Source organism: Pteropus vampyrus, unplaced genomic scaffold, assembly GCF_000151845.1.
Source record: "Pteropus vampyrus isolate Shadow unplaced genomic scaffold, Pvam_2.0 Scaffold283, whole genome shotgun sequence".
Taxonomy (NCBI): domain Eukaryota; kingdom Metazoa; phylum Chordata; class Mammalia; order Chiroptera; family Pteropodidae; genus Pteropus; species Pteropus vampyrus.
In genome coordinates, this window is record NW_011889064.1 from 1,723,445 (window position 1) to 1,749,355 (window position 25,911).

Consider the following 25,911-nt stretch of genomic DNA (forward strand, 5'->3'; position numbering starts at 1 on the left):
TACCACTTTCTTGATTACTGTTGCTTTATTGAAAAGATAAATCTATTATTTAAGAAATCTCCATTACTCAAGATGTGTCATTCTCAGCAAGTTATATAATCTCTTTTAACCTCAATTTTCTCAATTATAAAAATAATATGTTAGCAGCACCTATGTGAAAGAGCAGTTACAGGGACTGGCCAGACAGGAATGGCGGGCATGGTGGTGAACATTACTCATTTTGTTTCCCCAGCACTTCTCCTTTCTTCCAGGATCTGCGTCTTCTTCTTACAGGGCACATTCTTTTGCCTTTTCCATCCTTGGAATAATAAAAATTATTCCAAGTCCTCCAAAAAGCAGCCGCCAAGATGAAATTGGACATGTAAGAAATTTATTAGATAAAATGTCTACACAGAAAATGAAGAGGCGCAAAGGAAGGTTGGGATAGCCATCAGACCACATGCAGGTCTGACCTTGAGTGAAAGAGAGAGGGAAGGAAGGAAGGAAGATGGAGTGAAAGCATCTTAGAATGCAATGCAGTTCTAGAGAAAGTTCAGCAAGGGCCTTGGGGAGTCCTCAAGTCACCTGCACTCCATCACTGAGTTTGTGCTAAGATCATGCTTCCAGAGGCCGCTCCTAACCGGTATGCAAGTGCAACAGTGACACTAAGGCAAGACAATACCTGAGAGCCATGAGACGCCTCTGGCTGTTCTTTCAATGTGACTTACTCCATCTTGGCTTTTCCCATCTTAGATCTCTTACTTTTTGCACTTCCCATCTGTGTATCCTTTCAAACCCACAGTAAAATGGTCCAGAGGCTGCTTTCATTTATGGGGAGGGTTCTATTCTAGGCAGTCAGTAGGAAATACCTTGAAGTACAGGAGAAAAGAGATACAGAAAACCACTGAGGCCCGACTCTAATCTAAGTAAAAGGAGTTGGTGTGACTCTTGAAATCCAGCATTACTTACCAAAACAGAAAATTCAAATGATATAAAGTGATTTTGCCTGGAGTTTGCTCTCTGCATATTTCCCATTTAGTGGCAGTTGGCATCTAGCAGTGATTTCAAGGGTTCAGAGTTTCACTCATGTCTGTCTCCAAACAGAGAATTGACTCATAAGAGTTCTACTAAGCCTGTAAAATTCCACACTACGAGATAAAACAAAATAATTTTGGCCTACAAAAAGCAGATTTTAGCAGATGGTTACCACAGCCATAGAGAAAACTCAGGAGCACATCCACAAAATGTCTAATTCTGTGAACATGCATCCAGGCGGTAGTAATGCCAGACCATATATCGTACCTCATACCTCAGCGCCTTAACTGATTCTGTTCAGTTAAGATGACCCACCTTCTGTATTTTTGTTTGTTGGTTTTCAGCAGGGCAAATTACTATTTATCCTTCAATACTTAAAATCACTTCTTTTCAGAAAAGCCTTCCCAAAACTGTCTTTCCTGTGTATACTCTCTCACGGAAGGTTGTTCAAACCTATTTTATTGTTCATAACTCATTGTACTGCGATCTCTCTCTCTCTCTCTTCTCTCTTCTCTCTTCTCTCTTCTCTCTTCTCTCTTCTCTCTCTCTCTCTCTCTCTCTCTCTCTCTCTCTCTCTCACACACACACACACACACACACACACATGCACATGAACATGCATACATACTTCTGAGCTCCTTGAGGGCAAGAATAATATTTTTCATACCTAATACTTAACATACAGTAAGAGCTCAATACATATTTATTGGAAGGAAGGAGAGAAGGAAAAAAGAAAACTGACTGACTCAGAACTCCATCCCAGATAGATATTTGCCTGAACTTTGTGCAAATGCGCATCCTCAAAGCTACATTATGTAATTCTTCCTCACACCAGGTATAACGAAAGCCACATAGTTACTTAGTTACATAATTCTTCCTCAAACCAGGTATAACGAGAGCCACATAGCTATCCTAATGACTTGGCCAGATGAACAGAGAATTGTGCCACAATTCTCTGACCATACCTACATGGCCTGATTCTCATTTGATTAATTAAGATAAATTGTGCTTAGGAATGAGGCACAGGCCATAGGAAGCAGGTCAAATACACCAGCTCTGAAGAAAACATACCTATTATTCCCAGCATGGGCCATATTACATCAGATTATTAAGTAGTGTTACCACATGCCCTTGGCTTTGAATTGTTCTCAGTGTTCCTGAAGTAAAGAATAATGTGTAGTCAGGGTTCACTTTGCACAGAACAGAACAACCAAGGAAAACAAATACAATGCTCCAGCTGCTAAAACTGAATGGAAGAATGTTTATATGAATATATTATGAAAATTAACAGAGAACAGGGAGTGATGGGAATGGATGCTGAAGAATATCAGTGAACAGGTAGGAAAAGAACGTGTGTAAAATCAGGTGTAACATTGACTTGCACTTCTATTATTAATAGCTGACATTCTGTAGCACTTCCATTACCCACCAATTTCATACATTATAATAATATATTTATAAAGCACTTTCGGATACATTATTTCAGTTGATTATGGCAACCTGTTAGGAGGTTATTCATTTCCCTCAAAGTTTAGAGAGGTTAGGGTTGCATCCTACACAAAAATAATAACCCAACCTACAAGTTTGTTATGGCTCAGCTGATGGAGACATTGGAGATGTCCCACTGAGGAAGCCTGCCTTTGATTTCAACTAATCAGATCCACCATCTTCCCACCCACCCCCAACTATGGGTATATTTCCACCAGAAAAGCAACTGGCCTTTCCAGGGCCTAAATGATGGCTGAAAAGAAGGCTAGAGCCGAAATGTTCTTTACAGAATTGCCTCCAAAATAGGAACTGAAAAACAGATAAATGAGAAAACTTCCCTGGGAGTTCTTTAATCACACAAAGGAAATGACCTTTTTAATGAGACCCCTCACTAAAACAAATTGGCAAACATCATTTGGCTTTTATCTACCTACATCTTCCCCAAAGTAAGCTGGGTCACCCATCCCAAGCGAGTGATATAGAAGGTAGAAAACCAACACAAATTTAGTAAATATAAAGCTTTTGAGCAGGCCTTCTCACCTACCTTGCATGAAGGTGGCTTTTGAGAAACACCTGAATCTACATGGAGCTAAAACATATAAAAAGAAGTTCAGAAACAAGCTCATATTTTTAAAAACTCCTTCCTCGGGCCTTCCAAGTTTCTCTTACCATAAAATGGCCTTCATCTCTTAAGAAGGGGTTTCCTAACCTTAAAATGTTAGCTGTAGTCTGCCACAAAAAAAAAAAAAAAAAAATGTCTACTAATCATAGAATCTACTGTTTGTCTCCTTCCAAAGCAACTTCGAAAGTGGTACTGTTCTTTCTATCTTCCCTGAGGAGACGAAGGTGCACAATACAGAGATTTTCCTGTACTCCTGTCAAAGTTTCCCAGGGGCTTTGTTTTTGTTCTTAATGAAACAATTATTAAAGATTTGGGGTATCACTTTTCCATAAACGGCAAGATATTGCTGACCACAAATATTTAATCACTATACTGTCTTCCAATTTGGCAGAAAGTGAAAGAGAATGATTTGGGATCCAGTGTCAAACTGAGCCAGTTAGCCTTATTCTCATTGAGATTATTTACAATAACAGGACAGGCTCTAAACCCAGGCTAGGAGTCAGCAAGACCTAAATCCGAGCCCTTGTTCCGCGGTTTACTGTGACCTTCAGCAATAGTTCCAAGGCTCAGTTTCCTCATCGATATAGCAACTTCTCAGAATTTGCATCAGGATTAAAAGAAATAATGAAGATAAGTGACTTAGCAAACACTGAGTGAGTGCTCCATAAATGTTGGCTATTGTTATTGTTTAACTGTAGAAAGAGAACTTCTGCTTATCAGACTAGTGAGTTTTTTTTTTCCCCTCTGTGCAGACTGTAGGAAAATGTCACCTTGGCACTTCAGGGAGGTGTAATTTTTTTTAAAACCTAATATTTGGAATCATTTTTTAAAAAATGTTTCTTCCCACTATGATTGAGGACAATTATATGTGACTATTAAAATGGAGTTGGTATGAAAGGTATGGAAGCTTGCAACAGATAGGCCAGGTTATGACCTAATGTTCAGTTGCTTATATTCTAGTGTATTTTTTCCAAATGAGGGGAAGAGTGGGGAGACCTAATTAGTGAGTGAGAATTTTTCAGGAAATACTGGGCACATTTGCCCTTCCATGTGCAGGGGGAAGAAAGGCTGAAGGCCACTGCTTTAAGGGACCTTGAAATTTGTAGCCATGTTAAGGCTTCTAATGACCTGTTTGAGACAGGTGTGGAAGGAACTTTGGAAATGCCAACCCATTCTTAAGGACACAGAGAGACTGACATATTGAGTTAGCACATCTAGTTCAGAGGAAAGCTGTGCTATATTATAGCGATATTATCATGTTTTATAACACATGTAAATAATTAAATGTCTTCTAAGAGGTGTGAAATTACCTGCCCTATCTCAAGAAAAAAAGTTCATCATGAAGAGACAGCTATTACTCAATGCGATTACATGAAGCTTAGTATAAGCTAATAAAATAGATTTTTTCCCCTTTTAGAAATGTTTACCCTTCAAGTTACTCCAAGATATATTTTTAAAATATTATTTACAGTCGCTATCCAGTAAAAGATACATTTCAAATGTATCTTGATTAGACAATCTCATGTGACAAAAATTCCTCTCCTTGAAAATGTCTGCAAGAGTTCAGAACACATAACAACTTCACTTTCCTGTAATAGTGATACTCTGCTCTTCCAGCTTTTGCCTGCTTCTTTTTAAGACACAAAGAGTACTCATTTTCTCAAACTACCTAGCTTTCATGTCACTTGACAATAGCAGAATGCAAATTACTCGATAACTACATAGTTAAATAACCACTGTATAATAGGAGTTTAGCAGAAGTGTCCTGGGAAAAAAATCTGAAATCGATGACCCTGTGCAAGATGTACATTCTTCTCACTCAAAGTCTCCCCACCCTATCTGTCCCCACCTGCCAAGCCAACTTTATCTCTTTGTATGCCCCGGAACACCCACCTCTCTGACTCCGTCTCTTGCAAAGCTACCAATCAGAATCCCTGCCTTGCTCAAAAATCCTCAAGGACTTCTATATCAGTTAAGATTTGCATTTGGCAGCTAGTAACAGAGCCCAGAAATAATAGTGGCTTGAGCAAGATAAAAGTTTATTTTTCTTTTCTGTAAAAGAATTCTGGAGATAAGCAATGCAGAGCTGATGTGGCATCGCCTATAGTTCCTGTATCTTTCCGCTCCACAATGCACTGTCTATCCTTGGGAACAAAGGCTGTCTCCTCAAGTTGCATCCATCTTATCTACCTTCTAGGGAGCCAGAAGGGGACAGACAGGCAGATGTCAAACTTCTTTGCCAATGCCTTCAAGGCCCAACGCAGTCCAGTATACTTCATGAGCACTCCTTAAATAACTGCTGGATCCATGAACAAATTAATTCTGTGGCTTTACTGAAGTAGGGTGATTTATCACCCATAAAACTTTAGTAAATTTTAATAATATACCCACAGTGCCATATTAGAAATTATAAGATATAATCTGAAACTCTTAAAGGACATCCTGCTTTAAAATATCTATCTAATCAGCTTGCCATAGTGCCAGAAATTCCCAGAGTTAGAGATTTATTCTGTTGGGTTAAGAAACTATTTCCAGTAAAAAGGCACTGTATTATGCTGAGGGAATGGGGAGAGTTCGAGTAAGTATAAGGCATATACAAACTTAAAGCATACACGAAAATACTCAACACAATTAAATAGCACAGAAATGCCAAGATCGACAGTCATTTCAGAGGATAGAAGTCTACGAACATCTTTCAGTAAATTTGTGAGTCAAGTGATTTATTAGTGCCCTAACAAGGCCCAAACAGAATAAATAAGTTTAGGAGAGGGAGGAAAAGCTGCTCGGGCTGGTCAGAGAAGCTGCCTGGCGGCTGTACTAATGGGCCCAGGTTACCTGTGCACAGCAGGAAGGGATAGAGGGCTTAGAAAAGGGAGGTGACAGGCAACCCAAGAAGGGCAGGAAGTACAAGTAAAAACCATCTGTTGCACAATGCAGACCAAGGACAGTATGCATGCCATACAGAAGGTGCTACATCAAAAATCCAGGAGCTCCAGGTTCCAGTCCTGCCTCAGCAGCCCCCTAGGTGGGTAACCTTGGGCCACTAACTTCTCTGGGCCTATTTTCTTAAAGAAGGGGTTTATGATTTCAAGTTTCTTAACAGTATTAAAAAGATCATCGCTTGATACTAATAGCTCAAGCTTTAGACAGTCCGGAAGAGGTTGTTGCAAATATGAGAATGAACATTTAAGAAGAGTCAGTTAGACACAGGAAGGCAGGACGTTGGAGCCATTGTGCAGAAACAATGTGCCAAACCAAAGTGGCTTCTCTGCTGCTCTGCTCCAGAGGGCCAGGACTTGTGCTTTAGAAGTTTAGGACTTAACTGTAGCAAGCCTGGGGAAGGCCTCTTCTCATGTGTAGGAGTTGCAGCATACTCCAGAGTAAAAAATATCATAAAATAGTGAACTATTATTTTATAACTATTATTTTTATGCAGGCCTTGTTCTAAGTTCTTACCATACTTTACCCTAAGTTCTTCACTTTTTCCCAAAGATGTTCTTAAGATTGTGAAGTGAGAGGCAAAGCAAGAAGCAGAAGAAAGGTATATAAAGTGCTTGGCCCAGGTCCTGGCACATGGTAGACACTCATCATCATCGCCGTTGACAAACATAAGGTCACAAGGAGACCTTCCCCTTTCTCTTCCTACCTAACCACCCTCTACATTCTCAAGGATTCAGTCTCCCATTCACCGACTCTCACTCTACTATTGTGCACCCACATTCCCATGGCTATACTAATCATTAAGATTAATATAATTTATAGCTCTTCTCAGGTATATGACCCCAACCCTGGGCCCCAAGCCTGGATATCCATTTGAGGAGATGCTAGAGATAAGCGCTAAATTCTCTCCTTCCTTTCTATCAGCAGTACTCTCTTTTGAGTGAAGATTTGTTTTATTTGCTTTTACTGGTGGAGGGGAGGTGAAGGGCAGAAGAGAGACAAGAAACAAAGAAGATAAAATGCAAGAGTTATTTCAGGTCTTGTTTGGGCCGAGGCTAATAATTTAGAGTTATAATTTTTGAGAAATATGAAAAACTAAGACATTTCCTAAAGACAGAAACAACTGCCATTAGGCTTGAGAATTATAGGTCACTTAGATTAGCTCTAAAGAATATGAGTTGGTAGGTGAGGAAATGAACAGCGAGCAATCGATTTGCTGCTAACTTAAAGGACAGCTTCTGGTTGGGTCACAGACCAACTCTAGGTTGTTATACCACTGTACCCAGCAGAGGTCGCTCTTTTACTAATCTTCAATTAAAAAAAAAAATCCCTGTGGGTTATTTTTGTTATCCCTCTTCTGAAGTCTCTTCCCAAAACCAAATAAATAGTTAATCCTTTGGCCAAAGGGTTCGTGACCAATAAATCCAGTTGCTCAGTAAAACTGAAGACTAAAATGCTGTGCTATTTTGAAGAAAATGATTCAGTTTTCATCCCTAAGCTGTTCACTTGCTTAGAAGATTCACATCAGCTGTGCGGGCAAAGGGCAAAACATGGGCTGCTCCTAAAATGACACAAGCAATCGGCTCATTATGACAATGCAAAGAGGTTGCAAGCTAAAACCGGTGGTGAGGAGGAGCAGACGTGGTGAGACGGGCTTGTTCAGCCCCGCCCATCCGCAGACAGACACCCAGCATGGTGCTTGCTTGACTCCTCCTTCAAACCTGAAATATATCGGTTGTGATCAATAGCTGTTCTGATGGTCCAAAGACTTCATATGCCCTTCACTTACTGAAAAATCATATACCCAGAGTTTTAAAATATTTTTTACAATGTGTTTGTGAAGAAATAGAAAAGTGCAAGCCTAAACTTCCCTACAACCTATGGGAATGATCCCAAAACAAGACTAAGGGTTTTCACTAGAATAAGATCAAATGAGGAAATAAGCGAGTTTAATTGAAGCTGCTCAAGTCGCTCTCTTCCATTATCCAAAGACTTTCCATTGCTTTTGAAGTCCAAAATTCCTAAGGTGGTTTAGAAGGCCCGTCACCATCTGGACTTTCCCACCACTCCAATCACAGCACCGTTCCTACTGCCCTTGATTCACGGCATCCCCGCCACAAGCACCTTCTCTCACTTCCCTAGAGTCCTTGCCAGACTTGGGGCCTTGGGTTGTGCTTTGCCTGGATTGCCCTTTTTTCCCTGCTGTCATCAACTGGTTAACTCCTGCTCAGCCTCCAGGTCTCAGTTTGAAGGTCATTTCCTTAGGAGGCACTTACTAGCCCCCACCACTAGGACAGGCCTCCAGTTTCAAACTCTACAGGCGGGGGGCCACTACAACACAGGGAGCTTTCAGCAAACTGCAGAAGGCACTGCGTGGAGGACGGACTTCTTTAAAAGGCTCATTTCTTTTGGGTGAACACAAGCTGGCCTAGGGAGAATCTGGATTTCAGCCCCTGCTTGCTCCCTCAGCTGGACACCTTTGTAGGAGCACAAAGCTGGTCCCTTCAGAGATCTAATCCTTCAGAACACTCACCTAAATACCATTAAATGATTATGGCTAGAATTCCTTGTCCATCTCCATCCAACAGCCTGGAGCTGCATGAGGGCAGAGTTCCTGTTTGTCAAGTTGAAGACACAGAGCCTGGCCCTTAGCAGGGGCTCCACAAGTGTGCATACAACAATAAGGCAGTGTTTGGTACCACTAAACAACCACTAAGTTATTTTCACATGCTTTTTTCTAGTAAGATAATAAATGTTCACTCTTCGGCCAACACTATTGTACTATCGTCTTACCCTGTGAATATGTGCTTTGCAGCCAAAAATCAAGAATCTAGCTTCCCTGGAAGAAACCTGATCCGCAGGGATGGACTGCGTGATCTTGACTAGGAAACGAATCACAGAATTGTAAGCCAAGAGGAACCTATAAATCATCTTGTTTAATTTCCCCACTTCACAGGAAATCAGGTTTTAGGATTTCCTCATCTATAAAATGAAGATTGGATGCAGTGATTTCCCATATTCTGAGATTCTAAGATTTGGCCAGGTCAGTCCCATGGAGAGTGGACAGCTCAAGAAGGGTCTGCTAACTTGAAATTTAAAACAATCTCCCCAGCACTATGTCCTAAGTAACTAAACTAAGAGCAAGGAGTTGAGCTGTTGAATTCCAGGCAGAATCCTGGGGTGTGCCAAATGCCAGAGATCATGGAATGTGAGGTTTGGGATAATGTTACCAACAGGATCCCATGTGGCAAAAAGATGGAATAGGCTCAATTTTCCATGGTTTATTAAGATATCCCTGAGTTAATGGGGTGACATTTATGCCTTGCTTATGTGCCCTGGAAGCAAAACCGTGTACCTAAACACACACACTCCTCATAATTCATATATGGATTGAATGACATCTGAAACTACAAACAAAAAAATGGAGGGGAAATGAATTACAGAATTGACTTGTTCTCTGCTTATGTCTGAGAAGAGAGGCTATATGTGAGACACAAAGAGAAACTTATTTTGAGTTCAAGAATTATAAGGATAATTATTTTTTAAATTTGAAATATCTTTGTTTTATTCTTGTTATAATCCATTATTAAAAAATTAACCAATACTTAAATGAATAAAATGAAAGTCTCTTCATAATTCTATGCTCAGAAATTAAAACTATTAATATGAGGAGTAACCTTTCAGGCCTGTTCTATGCATATATTTGTGAATTAAATTTTTTTTTTTTTTTACAAAAATAGAGTCATACCATAAATATTGTTCTGTGCCTAATTTAATATTATGGACTTTTCATATTAATATATAATAATATATACATAATAATATAATATATTAATATAATAATATATTCATATTAATAAAGCTACCTGGAGTATTTTAATGGCTGCCATCTGCATCATTCTTGGATCTACTATTGTTGGTTCAATTAAATAATCAATCCTTTAATCCTATATCTAAGAAAATGTTGCTTCATTGTTTACTTTTTTGTTTCTTCTTAAAGTCTAATATATAAGTTTACAATGATCTTGTTGGTAAATGCATATTTAGTTACACATCTGATCACTTCCCAAAAGTAAATTGGTAGAACTGCTAAATCAAAGAGCAAAGCCACAGTACAGAATATAAAATACAATATGTATGATATGTATGTGTGTGTGGTGTAGGAGGGATTTAACATTTTCCCACATGGTTAGCTATAACCTAACACCGTTTACTCCATCGTATACTCTCACTTCACTGACTTGACATTTCATATTTATCACATAATAAATTAAGAGAATAGAGAGCTTGAAAGAAAAGCTAGAATAAAGTAATGATTTTGGAGAGCGTCAGATTATTGGCCGATGACCAGGCATTAAAAATAGGAATGGACGAGATGTGTCAAGAAAGGTTATTGTACTTGCTTTAAGAGGCTGATCCAGGAGATTTCTAAGGGTAAGATAATGCCAGTAAGCTAAATATTAATGTTTGGATGAGAGAAATTTTACACTGAACTTGAAAGGTAGTCATGGCTTCCACACATGCAAACTCTTTGCTTCTCTGGTCACCAATGAAGCCGGAAAAAAAAAAAAAATCACTCGGCCTTGGATATAAAAGAGAAAAGCAAAAGTTAAACTATCAATAAAGGATAATGGCCACCTTTGTATCTGACTGGCACCAATTGTAACTCTATGTAATAAATTTATGTATTCTGTGTATAATTTATATCCCGATAGTTTCAAACTGCAAGTGTACATGTTTTTACATTTTAGAAGCCTTTTGTATTTTCTTTTCTGAAAACTGTGTTCATAGCTTTTGCTTATTTTTCTATTGGTTTGTTTGCTTTTTCTCATTGATTTATAGACACTATTTACCAGGGGAATTAGCCCTTTGATATATGAGTTGCAAACATTTTTCCTAGTTTGCACTGTCTTTGTGTATGGGTGTGTTAGTGATTTAGTAGCACAAACAAATCTCTACCAGGTCCTTTCTGAAACAATTGCAGATGGCCCTAAACTCAAAAAATGCCTTAATTTTTAAGCTTTTTTAAACAATGTGGTAAAATATACATATCATAAAATTTACCCTTTTGACCATTTTTTGCAACATATTAATTCTGTTTATTAAATGTCCAATAAAAATCATGTTCTTAAAAGTAATAACAGCAGTATTTAAAAATGAGAAAACATATTTACAAGGTTACTATCGTTCTAGTTGTGCTTACTTGAGAATCCAAAATAAGAACTAAATGCCTCTGTTAATTATATTGTTCATAAATAGATAATGGTTATTATTTATTATATACCAGTTACTGTGCTAAGTACTCACATACATTATCTAGCTGGATCGTTTTAATAACTCTATGAGAGAACTATAAGCATCCTCATTATATAGCCAAAGAAATAGAAACTTTAAAAGATGAAGTTACTTGCAAAAAGTCTTACAAGCATTAAGTTAGGTAACTGAGACTCAAACCCAAGCAGTCTGATCCCAGAGTTTGAAGTCAAACCACTGTACCAGTGTCTGTTGCACAAAGGATGGGACCCAGAACACTGTGAGATTCTCTTGGAAGGAACGTGGTTGAACTTTAAAAATTTTTTTCCAGTAGTTATTTACTATTATAATTACACATAATGTAAAATTTATCATTTAAACCATTTTTAAGTGCAGTGTTCAGTGGTATTAGATACACTCACATTGTGGTACAGCTCTCACCCCCATGTCATTCTATCCACTTTGCTATGGCAGGTTTTGCCACACAAAACACTTTTATTTCTATGTCATCAAATCTACCAATATTTTATTTTATAGATTCTATGTTTCTGTCAGACCTTCCCCACTCTGATATTATGTTTTTAAAAATCTTCTGAGGTTCCTTCTGGTATGTCTATGGCTTCATTTTTTTCATATTTCACTCTTAAATCCTTCAGGAATTTAACCTGGTATAAGTATGAGATGAGGATACCACTTCATTATTATTATTATTTTTAATGCCAATAGAAATTATATTTGCAACTAGGCAAATTCATTTTAAATTCATACGGAGAAAAAAGGCAAGCAAAAGAAGTCAGGAACATTCTGAAAAAAGGGACTTGTGGGGCGCGCAGGGTTAGTGCTACCAGAAATAAAAACATTCTAAATTTATAGTAATTGAAATAATTTGGTCCTGAGTGCTGAAACTGATAAAATAATGGAATGAAATGGGATGATCAGAACTTCCTAGAATTTAATATAAAGGAATAAATTTAATTCGAAAGGTATAAATTGACTGCCATCTTTATCATGTTGAATATTTCTATTCAAGAACATGACATACCTTTCCATTTATTGACATCTTCTGTTAGAGACACAATCTTAAAATGAGAACTCCGCCCCATCTCTCCACCACCTTCCAGGCTGCTGAAGAATGGTCATACAAAGTCACCAATGGAGGCTTTGGGGTTTACATTGTTTTGAGTCATTCCTAATATACTGGACTCCCAGTTGCTCTATTTACAAAATGTAGAAACCTGAGATCGAGTCTGACTTAATCAGACATATTTATACAGTATTTCCATAGTCTGGGCTTAAAACCACCACCAAGTGTTAAAGATTAAATGGTAGGTGTTAGGTGTTGGCAGAATTATTTTTAAAGGTTCCAGAGGCTGAGTTTGAGCCTGATTTAACTTAGGAAGTTAGGATGGCAGCTAGAAGTTACCACCAATTTAGTATTATCAGCTACCAATCTCAAAGACGGGACTTCAAGTTACCATGTTGGTCTAGAACAGCAATGTTCAATAGAAATATAATGTGAGTCACATTTGTAAATTAAAATTGTCTGGTCACCACACAATAAAAAGAAAGAGATGAAATTAAATTTAATAATATTTTTATTTAGCCTAATATATCAAAAGTATTCTTTCAACGTGCAATCAGTATAAAAAATTGAGATATTCAACATTATTTTTCATACTAATTCTTGGAAACTTGGCATTTATGTCACACTACAGCACATCTCAATTTGGACTAGCAATATTCAAGCACTCAACAGCCACATATGGTTTCTGGCTACCGTATTAGACAATATAACTCTAGAGAGTGGAAATGAACAAGGAAAATTGCTTAATTTAGTAGAAGTCCAGAAACTCCGACGTTGTAAATACAGTATCTCAAGGGTCTGGAACAGACTTTAAAAATCTCGAGTCCTAATATTAGCTTGATATTTTAATCTTTTCTACAAATCAAGGGGTCACCCAGACTAGTGCTTGGCTCACACTTCCAGAGATAATGAGCTCACTGCTTCCTGAGGCGAACCAGTCTATTTGGGGGCAATCTTAACTCAAAAAAGTCCTTGCTAAGGGCACAAACAGGTTGGTTTATGGTGGTCTGAGGAGCTTAGTTGGGTTAGTTGGGCTAGGAAGTACTGGGGGAGTTAAGAACTAAAAAATGGGCGGGTAGGTTGGGAAAGGAACTGTTAGACTGGGTGGGGCTAGACATCTGGTTCAAATCGTCAGCTACACTGCAACAGAATTAACAGTCAAAAAAAAAAAAACTATGCATATATGCTAACTTCACTAATCTGCCAGTTCAGTAATTTCGATAATAATTTGATATTTAAATTTTTTCACAGTAAAATAAGACATAATTGGGTTATAATAAATGAAGGAGAGTACATTGCATTTAATCTGCAATACAAATAACGTTATCCTAAATCTTAAACTACTTTATTACAAGAACTAATTTTCAGATCCAGAAATCAAAGGCATTTTCAAAGGCTTATTCCCTCTCAATTTTGTTTTAACCTTTTCCTTACTGAAAAACACTCTTGGAAATCAGAGACAGAAAACTTTTTTAAATTCAGTAAAAATGACACCTACTGCCTGCATTAGGGTGAATTCTGATTGGGTGGCTCCTGAAACAATACATTTTTGCTTGTATTTGCATTTCTGTGCCCCGTCCCCCCGCCCCGGTAGTGAGGTGTTCTTTCTCAGGCCACCGTCACGCTCCCACCCTCCCCAATTCTACCTTTCCAAGGCAGGGGAAGGTGCATCCTCGCCAGGGCTCCTGCCAGCGCCTCCCTAGTACCGCTGGCCAGCAGCCGGTGAAACGGCACACCCTGGACATCCATTCACGTATTATACTACATCTCTATCCCCGCGGAAGCTTCTCAGGGTTGTTGACTGCTGCCCCACGCTCCGCCGCCCGCCTATACACTGTCAACCGCACTCCCGGGGAAAATTTTGAGACAGAAGCTCCACCCATTCTCTTCCCTCCCGTTTCCACAAAACCAGCTGAACACCGCACCTCCCGCCGCCAAAGCGGGTTTCGCCACACAATCTGGGTAGTATATTTTTCACAAGAAAACAAGTATCAAAAAAAAATTCAAACTTCACTCGCTGGCCAATGGGGAAGAAGCGGGAGGTGGGCGGAGGAAGCGGGTGGCGGGCGGGGCGCGCGGGGCGCGCGGGGGCTGTACCGCAGGGGATGCGTAAAAACGCGGCGGGCGCTTGGTTCGGGGCTTTTTTTCCTCCAAAACCAACTCAGGCGCGAGACTACGCATGTAGCTGCAGCATCTCGGGTCCACCTTAAATCTTCAGTGGACTCGGCGCAGGGGTCAGTGGGCGCAGCCAATGCCAATCAAGTTTACAACCACCAGCACGGGAGAGAAAAAAAAGAGAGGAAAAAAACAATCTTCAAGTTCTCCTGTCCACACACACAGACGCGCGCGCGCACACGCGCGTGCACACACACACACACACACACACACACACACACACACACGCATACAAAAGGAAGGAGGGGTGGAGGATAGGTGCGCGCGCGCGAGCGCGAGAGAGGAAATGTTTGTAAAACGCTGTCTGGAGCCTCGGTGGCCGTGGCCCGAGCGCTCTGGGAAGGCGCGCGGGAAGCGCGGCCCGGCGCGAGCGCCATGATGGTGGCCGCGGTTCGGAGCCCATTTTCTGGCGGAGGAGCTGCAGTGATGCAATCCCCCGGGCCGGGCCCGCCGCGCGCCTTCTCCTTGCCTTTTCTTCACGTCCCTTTTGAGGCGCGTCGATGTTTAGCGCCCAACCCAAGGCAATTTCTTTTTGTATCTTAGTCTCTGATTCCTGCCTACTCTTTGTCCCCACGCAAGACAGGCCTGGTTCGCGGGTGGGGACACACACACAGACTTGAGTTTGCGTGTAAATACAACATTTTCGGTTCTGGCGGGTCCGACCGAGGCTGACCCCACCCCATCCCAACCCCACGTGAGCCAGGATCCCTGAGGTTCTCCTCGCCGGGAGGGGGGTTCTTAGCATGACCGTAGGTCTTTTTTTCCCCACCCCACCCCCGCTTCGCTTGCAGGATTTTTACCTTCAATTTGGCCAGGAGGGAGGGGAGTGAGCGTAGGGTGTGGCTCAGGTGAAAGAGATGGCAGTTTTTTTAAATGCATACTCTGAAAAACAGACCGGAGAGCTTAGACGAGCTCTTAAAACACCCTTTTCTATCTGAAAAACCTTATGAAGAGCAAGTGTCGACGCTAACGATGATGAGGATGAAATGGCGAAGGCAGCGTTCCACGCCGCCGGGAAAGGTCGCTCGGCGCGGCCGGGGTGGTGGGCGCACGGTGGCTGAAAGGCCGCCCGCCCCGCTCCTGTTGGTTTCCACGGTACCCTCCGTCCCCCAGTCACGCCCGTGGACCCACATTTTCCTAGCTCTTTCTAGCCCCAGTCCTCCGTGCTGGGCAACGATGGGGGTACTTCGCAAACCGGGTGGAAGGGAGGAAGCGACCCCCGCAAGCGGCGGTGGCGCTCGGCTTTTCGCGCGCCGCTGCGGCCCTCCTTTGCGCCAGCGAGCGAGGAACCTTTCGAAATGCGCGGGGCTGCGGATCATTGGAGCTCGGAGTGGGGGTGGGAGCGGGCTGCTACCCTGGAGGGTCCACGAATTCCGAAAGGTTCTCCCTTTCGCTCAGATCCCCCCGCTGCTCTGGAGTTGGCAGGGTACCGATGGGGAGGGTCTGTTTGCGGAGAAGACCGGGGGCTTTCGCTTCCTAGCCCAGAGGACAGATGATGAGGGAGGCAAGTTTCTGAGAAACCGTCCAGCCCCGTTGCGCTGGCCTAGGCGCAACCGTCCTCAACCGCCTGCGGGCGCCCGGGGCGCGGGAACTGGCGCAGCGACCTGTGCGGTGCCGGAGCTGCAAGTTTCAGATGGGAAACCAGACTTGATGGCTTTTTCTTCCTGAGGCGCCAGCCAGCCCGACCCCGCAACTGACGCGGCGGGCGGGCGCCAGGCCGAGGAGAGGTTTGGGGAGACGACGGCGCAGTGGCCTGGGTAGCGGGCAGTGGGTGGCTGCTGCCGGCTGCCGGGTCCCCTCGGAGGGACGCCCGCGGCTGGCGCCTCAGCTCTGCGCTGGGGAGAGGACGCTCCGAATTGCGGGGACGCATTTAGAGACTTGACACAGAAATGTAATGGATCGACCCGGCGACTTAGGTACTGCGTTCCTGTGAACGTGTCTGGCGCGGCCAGCATCCACTGCTTCCTGGCCCAGCACTCCTAAAACAATCTCTAAAAATTCTCGTTAAAGATGCCTCTTTAGGAAAGGAAAATGGGGTACATGCGGCAATTAAGAGGATTTTCCCCCTCTGTTAGTGACACTTTTTTAAAAAGACCCATTTTGGCTCAGAGAAACTAATTTTATTTCATTATTTCCTGACTTTCGACTCCTTCCTCCCCATTTTGAATTGTTTTTCTTGCTTTCTCAGTGTCTTCCTGAAAAACACCCTGTATGCGTGTTTTGAATAGAATCACAAAAACACCTTTTAGTCTTTAATTAAAATAATACCTACTTGGAAGATATAGCCGAGCCAGCAAAGGACCTACTTTTCTCTTCCCGGCAGCTGTAGAGAGTCAACCCTGCTTTAAAAAAAAAAAAAAAAAAAGCAACTTCGGTCAATATAAGTTGAAACTATCTTGTTTAGAGCCCCTTTTTGGGGTGCAACAATGTAAATGTAACTATTTGCGGGAAACAATTTAACCCAAATTCAGATTTTCGCGATTTAACTATTTGTAGATTCCTAGAAAAAAAAATTTACTTTTACACCTTAACCGCATTTTTTAAGAGAATGTGAAATTACAGGAATCATTTCAGTAAATCTGACTTTAAAATCTTTTTTTTCTTATTTAAGTAAAAAATATCTTCTGCTATATGGATATGGAGACTGAAAACCCTCAGGTTTGTTATTTAGATAAACCAGTTTCTGGCTGTATATATTATAATCAGGAAATTTAGGAATTTGTGTATGACCAGCTTAATTTGAAGAATACCTATTTTATCTAAATTAGTGTGGAATTTGTGCCATTTTCTAAAGGACCTATATATCTGAATATTTGGACAAGAGGTATAGATTACATGGTCCAACCAATTGCTCTAATTGCTCACACTTTGCATGTGTAAATACAGAATTTAGAGAAGTCACCAATGTTACTTTCATTTTCAATCCTGCAAATGTGTGATCAGTGTACACTTATATAAGAATTTTCAGTTCTGACGCATTCATATCCTAGAAGACAAATATTTGAACTAATGGAGACTTTGACAACCTTTATATGAATATGTGGCTTTTCTAGTTTTTATCTCTAAAGCTTTGTCCACCCATACAGAACTATGTGGAAAATATTGACTACTACCTTCAGACCTACATAAACATCATCTGTGTCATGGGCCTGAATTATCTAGATATTTGCCACGTCATATTATTTTTGTGTAAATTTGGCTAGAATGCCAGGTCGAAATACCTCAAGCTTAGTAAAGCACAGGACAGCTCAACTCAATGAATAGCTATGGAAGTTTTCTTTATTGATTGCTTGATGTGTAACAATAATTGGTATCTTTTTCACACATTACAAAAAATTATACTTGGCTCAGTATGCAACCTTTTAAGCATAGCCATATTATTTAACAGAAGAGGGGAAAATCTACTCTACCCAATACAGCATTTACAAATGCACAAAACATGCCACTTTGGCTTGTATATTGTCTAGATTAAAAAAAAAAAAAATCTTTTTAACATAAATAAGTTAGTATAATTTTTCAGTGTCTTTACAGAGTTATGTACACAGGTACACTTCAAATGGTTTTGTTTCATACAAATACACAGGCAATGTAAAAATACTGTTTAAAGATGTAGTATCCATTTCACTTATACCACGTGGTCTTTTCTATACACACTTTCCTTTAAAAACACCACTTTCTTTTGGTTTAACAAATTAACAACTAGAATGAGAAGCCTTAAATTTAAAAGCATTTCATTAATGTGAAATTAGAGATCTTTAAAAAATACCCAAGGATTTAGAATTATTTTGACTGTCTACACAGCCCAAAATGAAAAGAAAATTCAGACGTTTTCTCAACAAATCTGATAAAAATTAGATGGTTGATTCTGAGCATTCAGAACTACCCTCATACACCCCAGATTTTTGCCCAGAATTACCTAGAGTGATTCCCTAACTGCTGAATAATTAACTGGTAAATTTCAGTTTTTAGGGGTTTGGGGGGAGCACTAAGTAGGATAGTTTTGTTTTTTTTTAAAAGCCATCTGCTGCTACATAATGGAATGATCAGAGCTCCCAAATGAGAAAGCTTTGTATAAAAATAAATAGCAATTATTTGTAGCCACCGTTCAAATTTGGATGATTAAAATGAAGTATCAGTTCTCACTGAAAGGGACATTACATCTTTAAAGAATACAATTCAAACCCTCCCCAAGAACTGCTTCTTTTCGTGCAAGTCAAATATTTTTCTCCTTGCTCTAAATTAAAGCAAGCTCCCATGCCAATTCCTCAGCCCCACCCTGCCCTCCCTTCCCCCAAAGTTTATGTGCTACATAGAAGGTAAAAACTATTTACACACAGGTAGTACAATGAAGCAAATAAGGAAAAACCTAATTGCACAATGCTACATCCAATGCTTTTAGAGGCAGATCATTTAAGAGTGCCTAAAATTTTAGTGTTATTGTGTTGTTCCTTTTCAGTGCTTATACTGGACTTCCGTTGCATGGAGTTGGTGATACATATTCAAAATTTTTAATTCATATCTTCCTTGCTTCATCAAGCCATGATGTATCTGATAAACAAGGAAACATACTCTCATTTCTGCAAAAGAAACAAGAAGAATTAGGAGAAAAGCCCTAGAATAACATTACCAATAAAGTACAGGAATTATTTTGTCACTTTGTAGTTGGGAAACACCTGAGAGACGGAAAAGAAAGTACATACTAAAAGTTGATGACTATAAACATCTACATCCAACGTTTCCTTCACTGGATTTTTGCTCTCCTCTGTGTTGTGTACTTTTGTCTACAGTAGTTGTTCTCAAGACTGGGCAATTTTGCCCCCCACGGGACATTTGGCAATGTTTAGAGACATTTTTGGTTGACACACTGGGGGAAGGAAAATGCTGTTGGCATCTGGAAGAGGCCAGGGATGCTGCCAAACATTCTACAATGCATGGGACAGCCTCCCAAAACAAAAAATTATTTGGACCAAAATGTCAATAGTGCAGACGTTGAGAAACCCTGGTCTAGAGAATCAGGGTCAAAGATGGTGAGAAAGAACAGAGATAGGAAAATTAAGAAACTGTAACACTTAAGAGTGGCAAAATTTCCTAAATTTGAAAAACAATTGAAAATATAACATATAAAGGAAAGGCTCTCCAAAGAAAATTCTATTAACTTTTTTTTTCCCCCCAAATATTCTAGTTTCTTAGTCATATGCAGAATATATACATGAATGCTTCTGAATAAGGCATTACAACTATTTCTAGTATTCTCTGAACTGGCAATATTTACTAACAAATGCCTCTCTATGTCAGAATGGGGCCCGGTCAAAATCCAGTCTGAGTCACTGTGGCTCATCTGATGAGCTAGGCCACAAGTCACAAAACAACAATAGCTGCAGGTGGAAAGATTACATCAGAACAATTTTTCATCCAATTTTCCCACTTCATGTACTGCTGTAATATAAAGGTTCTATAGTGCTATTTTATATAAGCTCTGAAAATATCAGATGTATGTTGTCATATGTGTGACATTATGATTTAAAAACAACAAACGAATCCCACCTTAATCCCTATGGTTCTTTAATTTTTTAATTTTTATAAGTGAGGATTTAAAAAGTTAATAACATCTATTAAGATCTCTTTATATGCTAGGCTACAAGTGTGTTTTGGAAATAAAAGGTCACAGTCTTGTCTGTAAGAAGTTTACAGACTATTAGTACACATACTTTGGTCGTTATGGATAACCAATCCATGTAAAGCTGGGGGCCAAATTATTCAAATTAGCTATTCATGTTGATCAGATTTTAGTAGATAGAAAAATCTCCACTACCCTTGTGTGGGGTAGATCCATCCTGCTGGGCCTACTATCTACTATCCATTTCCCCTACAAACATCCAAATCATCCTGTTCTAGTAAGATTAGCATACACATGCTGACGTGTTCCTGGACTGCTTACTCTGGCAGAGTTAATTTAACTTCTGCTTTGCAAACTTCAGTGTTATCGGAAATTCTGTAGGAACCTTAGTATTTTTAAGCTTTCTATTTTGTTTTTTTTTAAATATGAAGGAAGTTTCCTTCTCTGTCCCTAAAACTTACCAGAAAATAGGGGAAATGTTACGAAAATGATAAAAATAAAAGAACACAACATACCTCTCTTTACATTCTTAACCGTTTGATTTACCAAATATGAGCCATTTGTACCTAATGATTACCTCAAAATTTAAATTTAATCACTCATTTACCATTTTTTCACGTATGGCCCAAAATATGTTACTGACTCAACTTGAATCTCTGGAAAATGAATTCTCATGAAGTGGGACCGAAGCATACCCCAGTTCTTGTTCAGATGGGGAAAGAACCTATTGTTCCCAGTATGTTTTGGTGAGACTCACAGGGAACTGACCTACCCACAGGGCCCTGGTTACAAGTACTCGCCAGGAACATTTGCTCCAGTCACTTTGAGTTTCAAGGGAAAATGATCTCAGGACGTGGAAACTGTTTAGAAAGATAGTATCCCTATAGTGATTCCCAGCTTTCCCAATTCCTTTTTTTTTTTTAAGTTCCAATTCCTACTTTTTTGACTTCATAAAACATAAAACAAAAACCCACAAGCACTAAGCTGCCAACAACCACTGAGATGGGTATCTTGGGGTCTGAAAGCCCACGGAGTTCCTGCAGCCCAATTTGGGTGTCAGCTTTTTGCTCCTAGAAATCAACCCACCGAGCAGTTTACGTTTGACGTCTTCTGAGGCCCGGCTTCTTGGGCGTCTGCTCCACCGAACCTGCGTTTGGGGAAGCATCTGACACATTTTCTTCTGTTCTGTTGGCTCTTTTGTTTTGAGGAGAGGCATCTAAGGACAAGAAGGAATTTTTTAAAAGAACACACACAAACAATCTTTATCAGGAAAAAACAATGGCTGACAGAAGTTGGCCCAATAGTCAGAGGATGAAAAACCCACCACCTCCACCCACAATCCTGGACCCGTCATTCCGAGTGGCCTTTAAGGGCACAAAATGAGGTTGTTTTCACATAACAGTGTTTGCTACGCCCAAAGCTCTCTCTGCATAGCGAAGAGAGAGGCCGCTGATAAACATCCCAACGTAGTCACATACCTACCGCCGGCTAGCCGGGGGAAAGTGCGATGTTTTTGGTTAGTGAAATTATCAGATAATAAAATCTCAGGCCTCTGACTTACAAATCATAAACAGACAGGCAGTCAGATAGCACTCACAGCCTAAGATTACGAAAGTGCGCTCCCAAAAAGCTACATCAGAATACGCCGAAAAGAAAGCTGAGAGTTTAAGACCCCCCAAGCAGGCAAGACGTTTTATGGTTTTGAGAGGGTCATTACCGTCTGTTGCAGGTCGCTTCCTTATCCCAGTGCACGGCTCGGCTAAGCCCGTCTGGCTGTCCGATGCATCAGTTTTTTGGTCTACCAAGTGCGTGTCCTCTGAGTTTGCCTGAGACCCAATTAAAGGCACCGCCTGGCGGTTCCCGCTGACATCCTGGCTCTCCTGCGCGGGCACCTTGCAGGCGCCTTTGGGTGGCCGCGGGGGTCTGTAGTAGAACTCGGGCAAGCTACTCTTTTCCACCTCCTGCCACTCGTATTTGCCCTCCAGGGGCTTGTGATTCTGAAAATCAAAATTCCACTTGCGCTGGCTTGCCTCTTCCATGTCTCGGCAGTGCTTCTCCAAGTCCCGGGTTAACTCTTCGTGATTCACGGGGCCGAAGAGGTTTCTGCAGGCGGAGGGCTTGGGGTACTCCGCCTGTCTGGCGTCCATCCGCTCCAAGCTCGGACTCCCGTTAGACACTCGCACGTTTGACATCTTCCTCTCGGGTCTTTACAACTGCCTCTCGCGCGCTCTCGGAAAACAAAACCGAACAAAACAAAACGCCCCGACCCAGCCCGTACCCCTCTTATAAGCCCTGCGACTGCCCTGGAGCCAAGAAAAACAAACCCCGACAAGTAACTGGCGAGCGTCAGGAGCGCGCTGGGTCTGGGGAGGGGTGAGGGGAAGCCCGGGCCAGGCGGCCCAAAGTCTCCACAGATCAAGTGTACAGGCGAGCGGGAGGGCGGGGAGGGGAGGGGAGAGGCAAGAGGCGGGGGTGGCAAAGCCAGTCCAAGTCCAGGCTGGTGCAAGCCCGCGGGTCCTGCGAACCGAGCGGCTCTCCAAACCTTGCCGGCGTCAGAGTCGCGGAGCGGCGAGAAAGTAGGGAGAGGGGAAGGGGAGAAAAACACCCCGAAAAGACGAGCCCCCTTTTTTTAGTTGCCCAATATGGCGGTGGAAGGGAGGCTGACGAAGAAGAAAGTGATTGACACCGCAAGTCTATTTAAACAGAGGAGGAGATCCATTGGTCGCGGCGCCGGGAGCCGCCCAGCCGGGGCTGGCGAGCGCGGCCTTAAGGTGGCCCGGGCGCGGTCCCGCCGCCTCCCCGCCTTGCGGAGCGCGCCGACTCCGAGGGCGCCGCCGGGAGATTGGCTGGTCGCGTGATTGCTGGAGGTGTACTGCTGCCAACAAACCTGCTCTGGCTGGCCTCGGAGAAATTAAAAATAAGACAAACAAACTAGCCAAACGGCCGGGAAGCTGGGGAGGAGCCTGGGCGGCGGGACCTTGGGTTCTGGTCCCGGCGCGGCGCTGGCGGGCGCGCTGCGGTTTCGAAGCCCAGACCTCCCGCTACTCGCCGGGGAAACCGAGGGGCTGGACCAGAGGACCTCGAAGGTTGCTGGCAGCTCGTTGTGCGCCTCGGCGGCGATCTTGTTTTACCCGCACTGCGGGCAGCTGCGGGGCGGAGGCTGAAAGTGGAAGGTCTGCCCGCAGCTGGGCTCTCACCCGCTGCCCCAACTTCTTGCACTGCGGAGGAGGCGGGGAAATTTTGGCCGAGGGGCTGGGAGCCCCCCTGCTTGGGTGCCTTAGCCGGGGGTGGACAATGGTTAGCTCACCCCTAACCTAGAAGTCTCTGCTATTCTAGGGGAGGCAGGGGGCTGAGAAAAGAAGCCAGGGCGAACGTCTTTCTATAAATTAGCCTGGAGTAGGCGCAGCATTTATAATACTGTGTACTCTGAACCTAACCTCTCCATCAATAAAAATAAGATTTCAAGATAAAAAAAATCGACTAGTCTCCCAAGTCTCTAATAAACTTTGTCGCTGTCTCAGACATACATAGTTTTCGAAAGCGAAGTTCTATCCCGGGCCCAGGTTCTTGCTTCCCAAGCACAGTTAAGGCCCTTGACATGGGCTGCGTGTGGGAACTCGCCTCTGTATTTTTCAGTTCTTTCCCAGGTTGTAGCAGTCTCCTGAGTCCCACCGCCAAATAACAGCTGCTTCCTCCCCCTACCTTTCTCTCCCACCAGATTCACTGCTCCCTCCTACTCAGAACAACATTCAGATGCAAGTGATATGCCTTTAGAGGGTTACAAGTAGTTGAAGGGTGAAAATAATCTGAAAGTCCAGATTACAAAGTGATTTATAAAACCACCACAACCATGTCTTCCCGACTGATACTATATTCAGGCATTTCTCTGCTTCCCTTGGCAACCTGAAATTTACCTGTCAATTTGGTCTTGAGCACAGCGGTGGAAGTTGAAACAGCATGGGCAGGGCTGTCACCTCTCAGACAGATCTCAGTGGGTCTTCAACTGCCTCACTCCCGCCCCACTCCCCCAATACATATAATCTTGGTTTGGGCCAAAGTTAATATATTTTACTAGAAACTGATTGATCTTCAGTTCTAATAGTCCACAGCAGCGATGTTTTCTTATGCATATATGCTAAAGATGAGTTTGATTTTTAACTTGTTTTCTTAACCACATATTGTTTTCCTCTCTGTGTGCCTGCCTCATCTCATACACTCCAGAATGTTAGAGCTGGAAGGGACCTTCGGAACCCTACAGTTCTCCACTCTCTTTTTACTGCTGAGGAAATTAAGACTCAGAGAGGGGGATTCCCATCCGAGAACACATATATCCAGTCCGTAGCAGAGCTGGGATTAGATCGCAGGTCTCCTCTCTCAGGCTGGTTCATTTTGTTTCTTTCCTTCCTGATGGTCCCAACTGGTTCAGGTTTTTGTCTAGATTCACCTGTGCTGTAATCTGCAGGTCCTCCTCTCTTACAAATGATCCAAAATGGCTTCTTCTCATGTCTTGGGCTGCCTGCAGATGTTTCCTTGATATGGCCTGTGGTCACTGATATTTAAATGAAGCTGTCACTGGCCTTTGGTATCACTATCCTCTAGTTCAACTAAAATGCAGATTCCAGAAGGACAGGGGTATTACACAGAGAACAGTGAGGGAGGCAGTATCCAAAACTTGTTTAAGAGTCAGGATTTCCTACTTGATTGACAAAATATTTCACCTGAGATCAAAGTAGGCTGTCTCATCTTATTTTTCTACATTTAATGCCCCCACTTAATTTACTGGATTGGGGAAGACAGAGAAAGACACAGGACAGTTAAGGTAGGCCTCAGTCCCATAATTTATACCCCATCCCTGAAATTAGTTCATTATTGTTGAAATTTTTAAATAATTGCTGGACTACACAGGAATTCTATATTATATGTAAGCATGTATTCATATGCATTCATTCACAAACCACTATATATAAGTAAATGGAGATACTCTGGAGATATTACACCTTGCCACAGAGTTTGATTTTATTCATGGAATTAATAGCCTACATAAAAGTAGAAAAGAGATACTCCCTGTACACGCTGTATCTTTCTGCAATTAATATGTAGGAGAACCATTTTGTTGCTTTGTTAATCTTGAAAAGAGTCACAGTCACACCACCTTAAGACATCTGGCTGCCAGCAGAAAGGCTGTGCTTACGTTGACCTTGCTATGATCTAAAATGTTTTGTTTACAGTCAAGGCACCAGAGAACTGTACAGCAAATAAAGAGAAGGCAGGCGTCTGCTGTAGTAGCAGCGAAGCATAAAAAAAATACTATGGGTCCCGGAGGGAAGAGGGAACATGTTGATCAGAGCGCCATCCTCCCGGAGAAAGTAGGTGACTACAGAAGAGTAAGGCGGGGAGAAACATTTCAGATAAACAGTGTAAAGGCGGAGCCTGGGTAGAAGACAGAAAGTTCTATTCTGCACTGCTCTAAAATGGGCTCTGCTTCCCCAAGACCCAGCAGCTAGTCCTGGGTGTTTTCGTTGTCATTTTTCACTCCTGGTAGTTTCTTACTTAGAGCTGAGAAATGCCCATAAGCCACCCAAGATTTCTGCGTCTTTCACAAGCTGGGGAGAGAGGCAAAGACCAAAATAACTTAAAAGAAAACACCTGTGTGGAAGACAGTGTCCAAATGGCATGGTTTGAGCAAGCAGGGTGGGGTTACCGGGCTCCCAGCTGCAG

General features: G+C 41.9%; 2 protein-coding genes across 16 annotated transcripts in view; both read right to left on the reverse strand.

Annotated features, from left to right (window-relative positions):
* The window catches only part of APOLD1 (apolipoprotein L domain containing 1), a 41,481-nt gene extending 27,135 nt beyond the window's left edge, over positions 1–14,346 (reverse strand). For 5 of the 14 annotated variants that reach the window (XM_011376007.2, XM_023520883.1, XM_011376002.2 and 2 more), the window contains exon 1: positions 14,048–14,346. The gene's annotated coding sequence lies outside the window, so the exon portion shown is untranslated. Of the gene's footprint in view, positions 1–150; positions 340–661; positions 849–948; positions 1,128–12,359; positions 12,443–14,047 lie in introns of those variants that run through there. The other 9 variants (XM_023520873.1, XM_023520874.1, XM_023520882.1 and 6 more) reach the window with 7 other exon arrangements.
* Positions 14,347–17,829: 3,483 nt separating this feature from the next.
* On the reverse strand, positions 17,830–22,877 carry CDKN1B (cyclin dependent kinase inhibitor 1B). 2 transcript variants are annotated; one of them, XM_011376010.2, is made up of 3 exons: positions 21,911–22,877; positions 21,280–21,409; positions 17,830–19,153 (listed from the first exon to the last, which is right to left on the reverse strand). In XM_011376010.2, the coding sequence occupies exons 1-2, from the start codon at positions 22,383–22,385 to the stop codon at positions 21,288–21,290; spliced, it is 597 nt and encodes a 198-aa protein (XP_011374312.1). In that variant the 5' UTR covers positions 22,386–22,877; the 3' UTR covers positions 17,830–19,153; positions 21,280–21,287. The 2 variants fall into 2 exon arrangements, with proteins under 2 accessions (XP_011374312.1, NP_001292124.1); NM_001305195.1 differs by lacking the exon at positions 17,830–19,153 and having other exon boundaries at positions 21,288–21,409; positions 21,911–22,385.
* Positions 22,878–25,911: the final 3,034 nt, after the last annotated feature.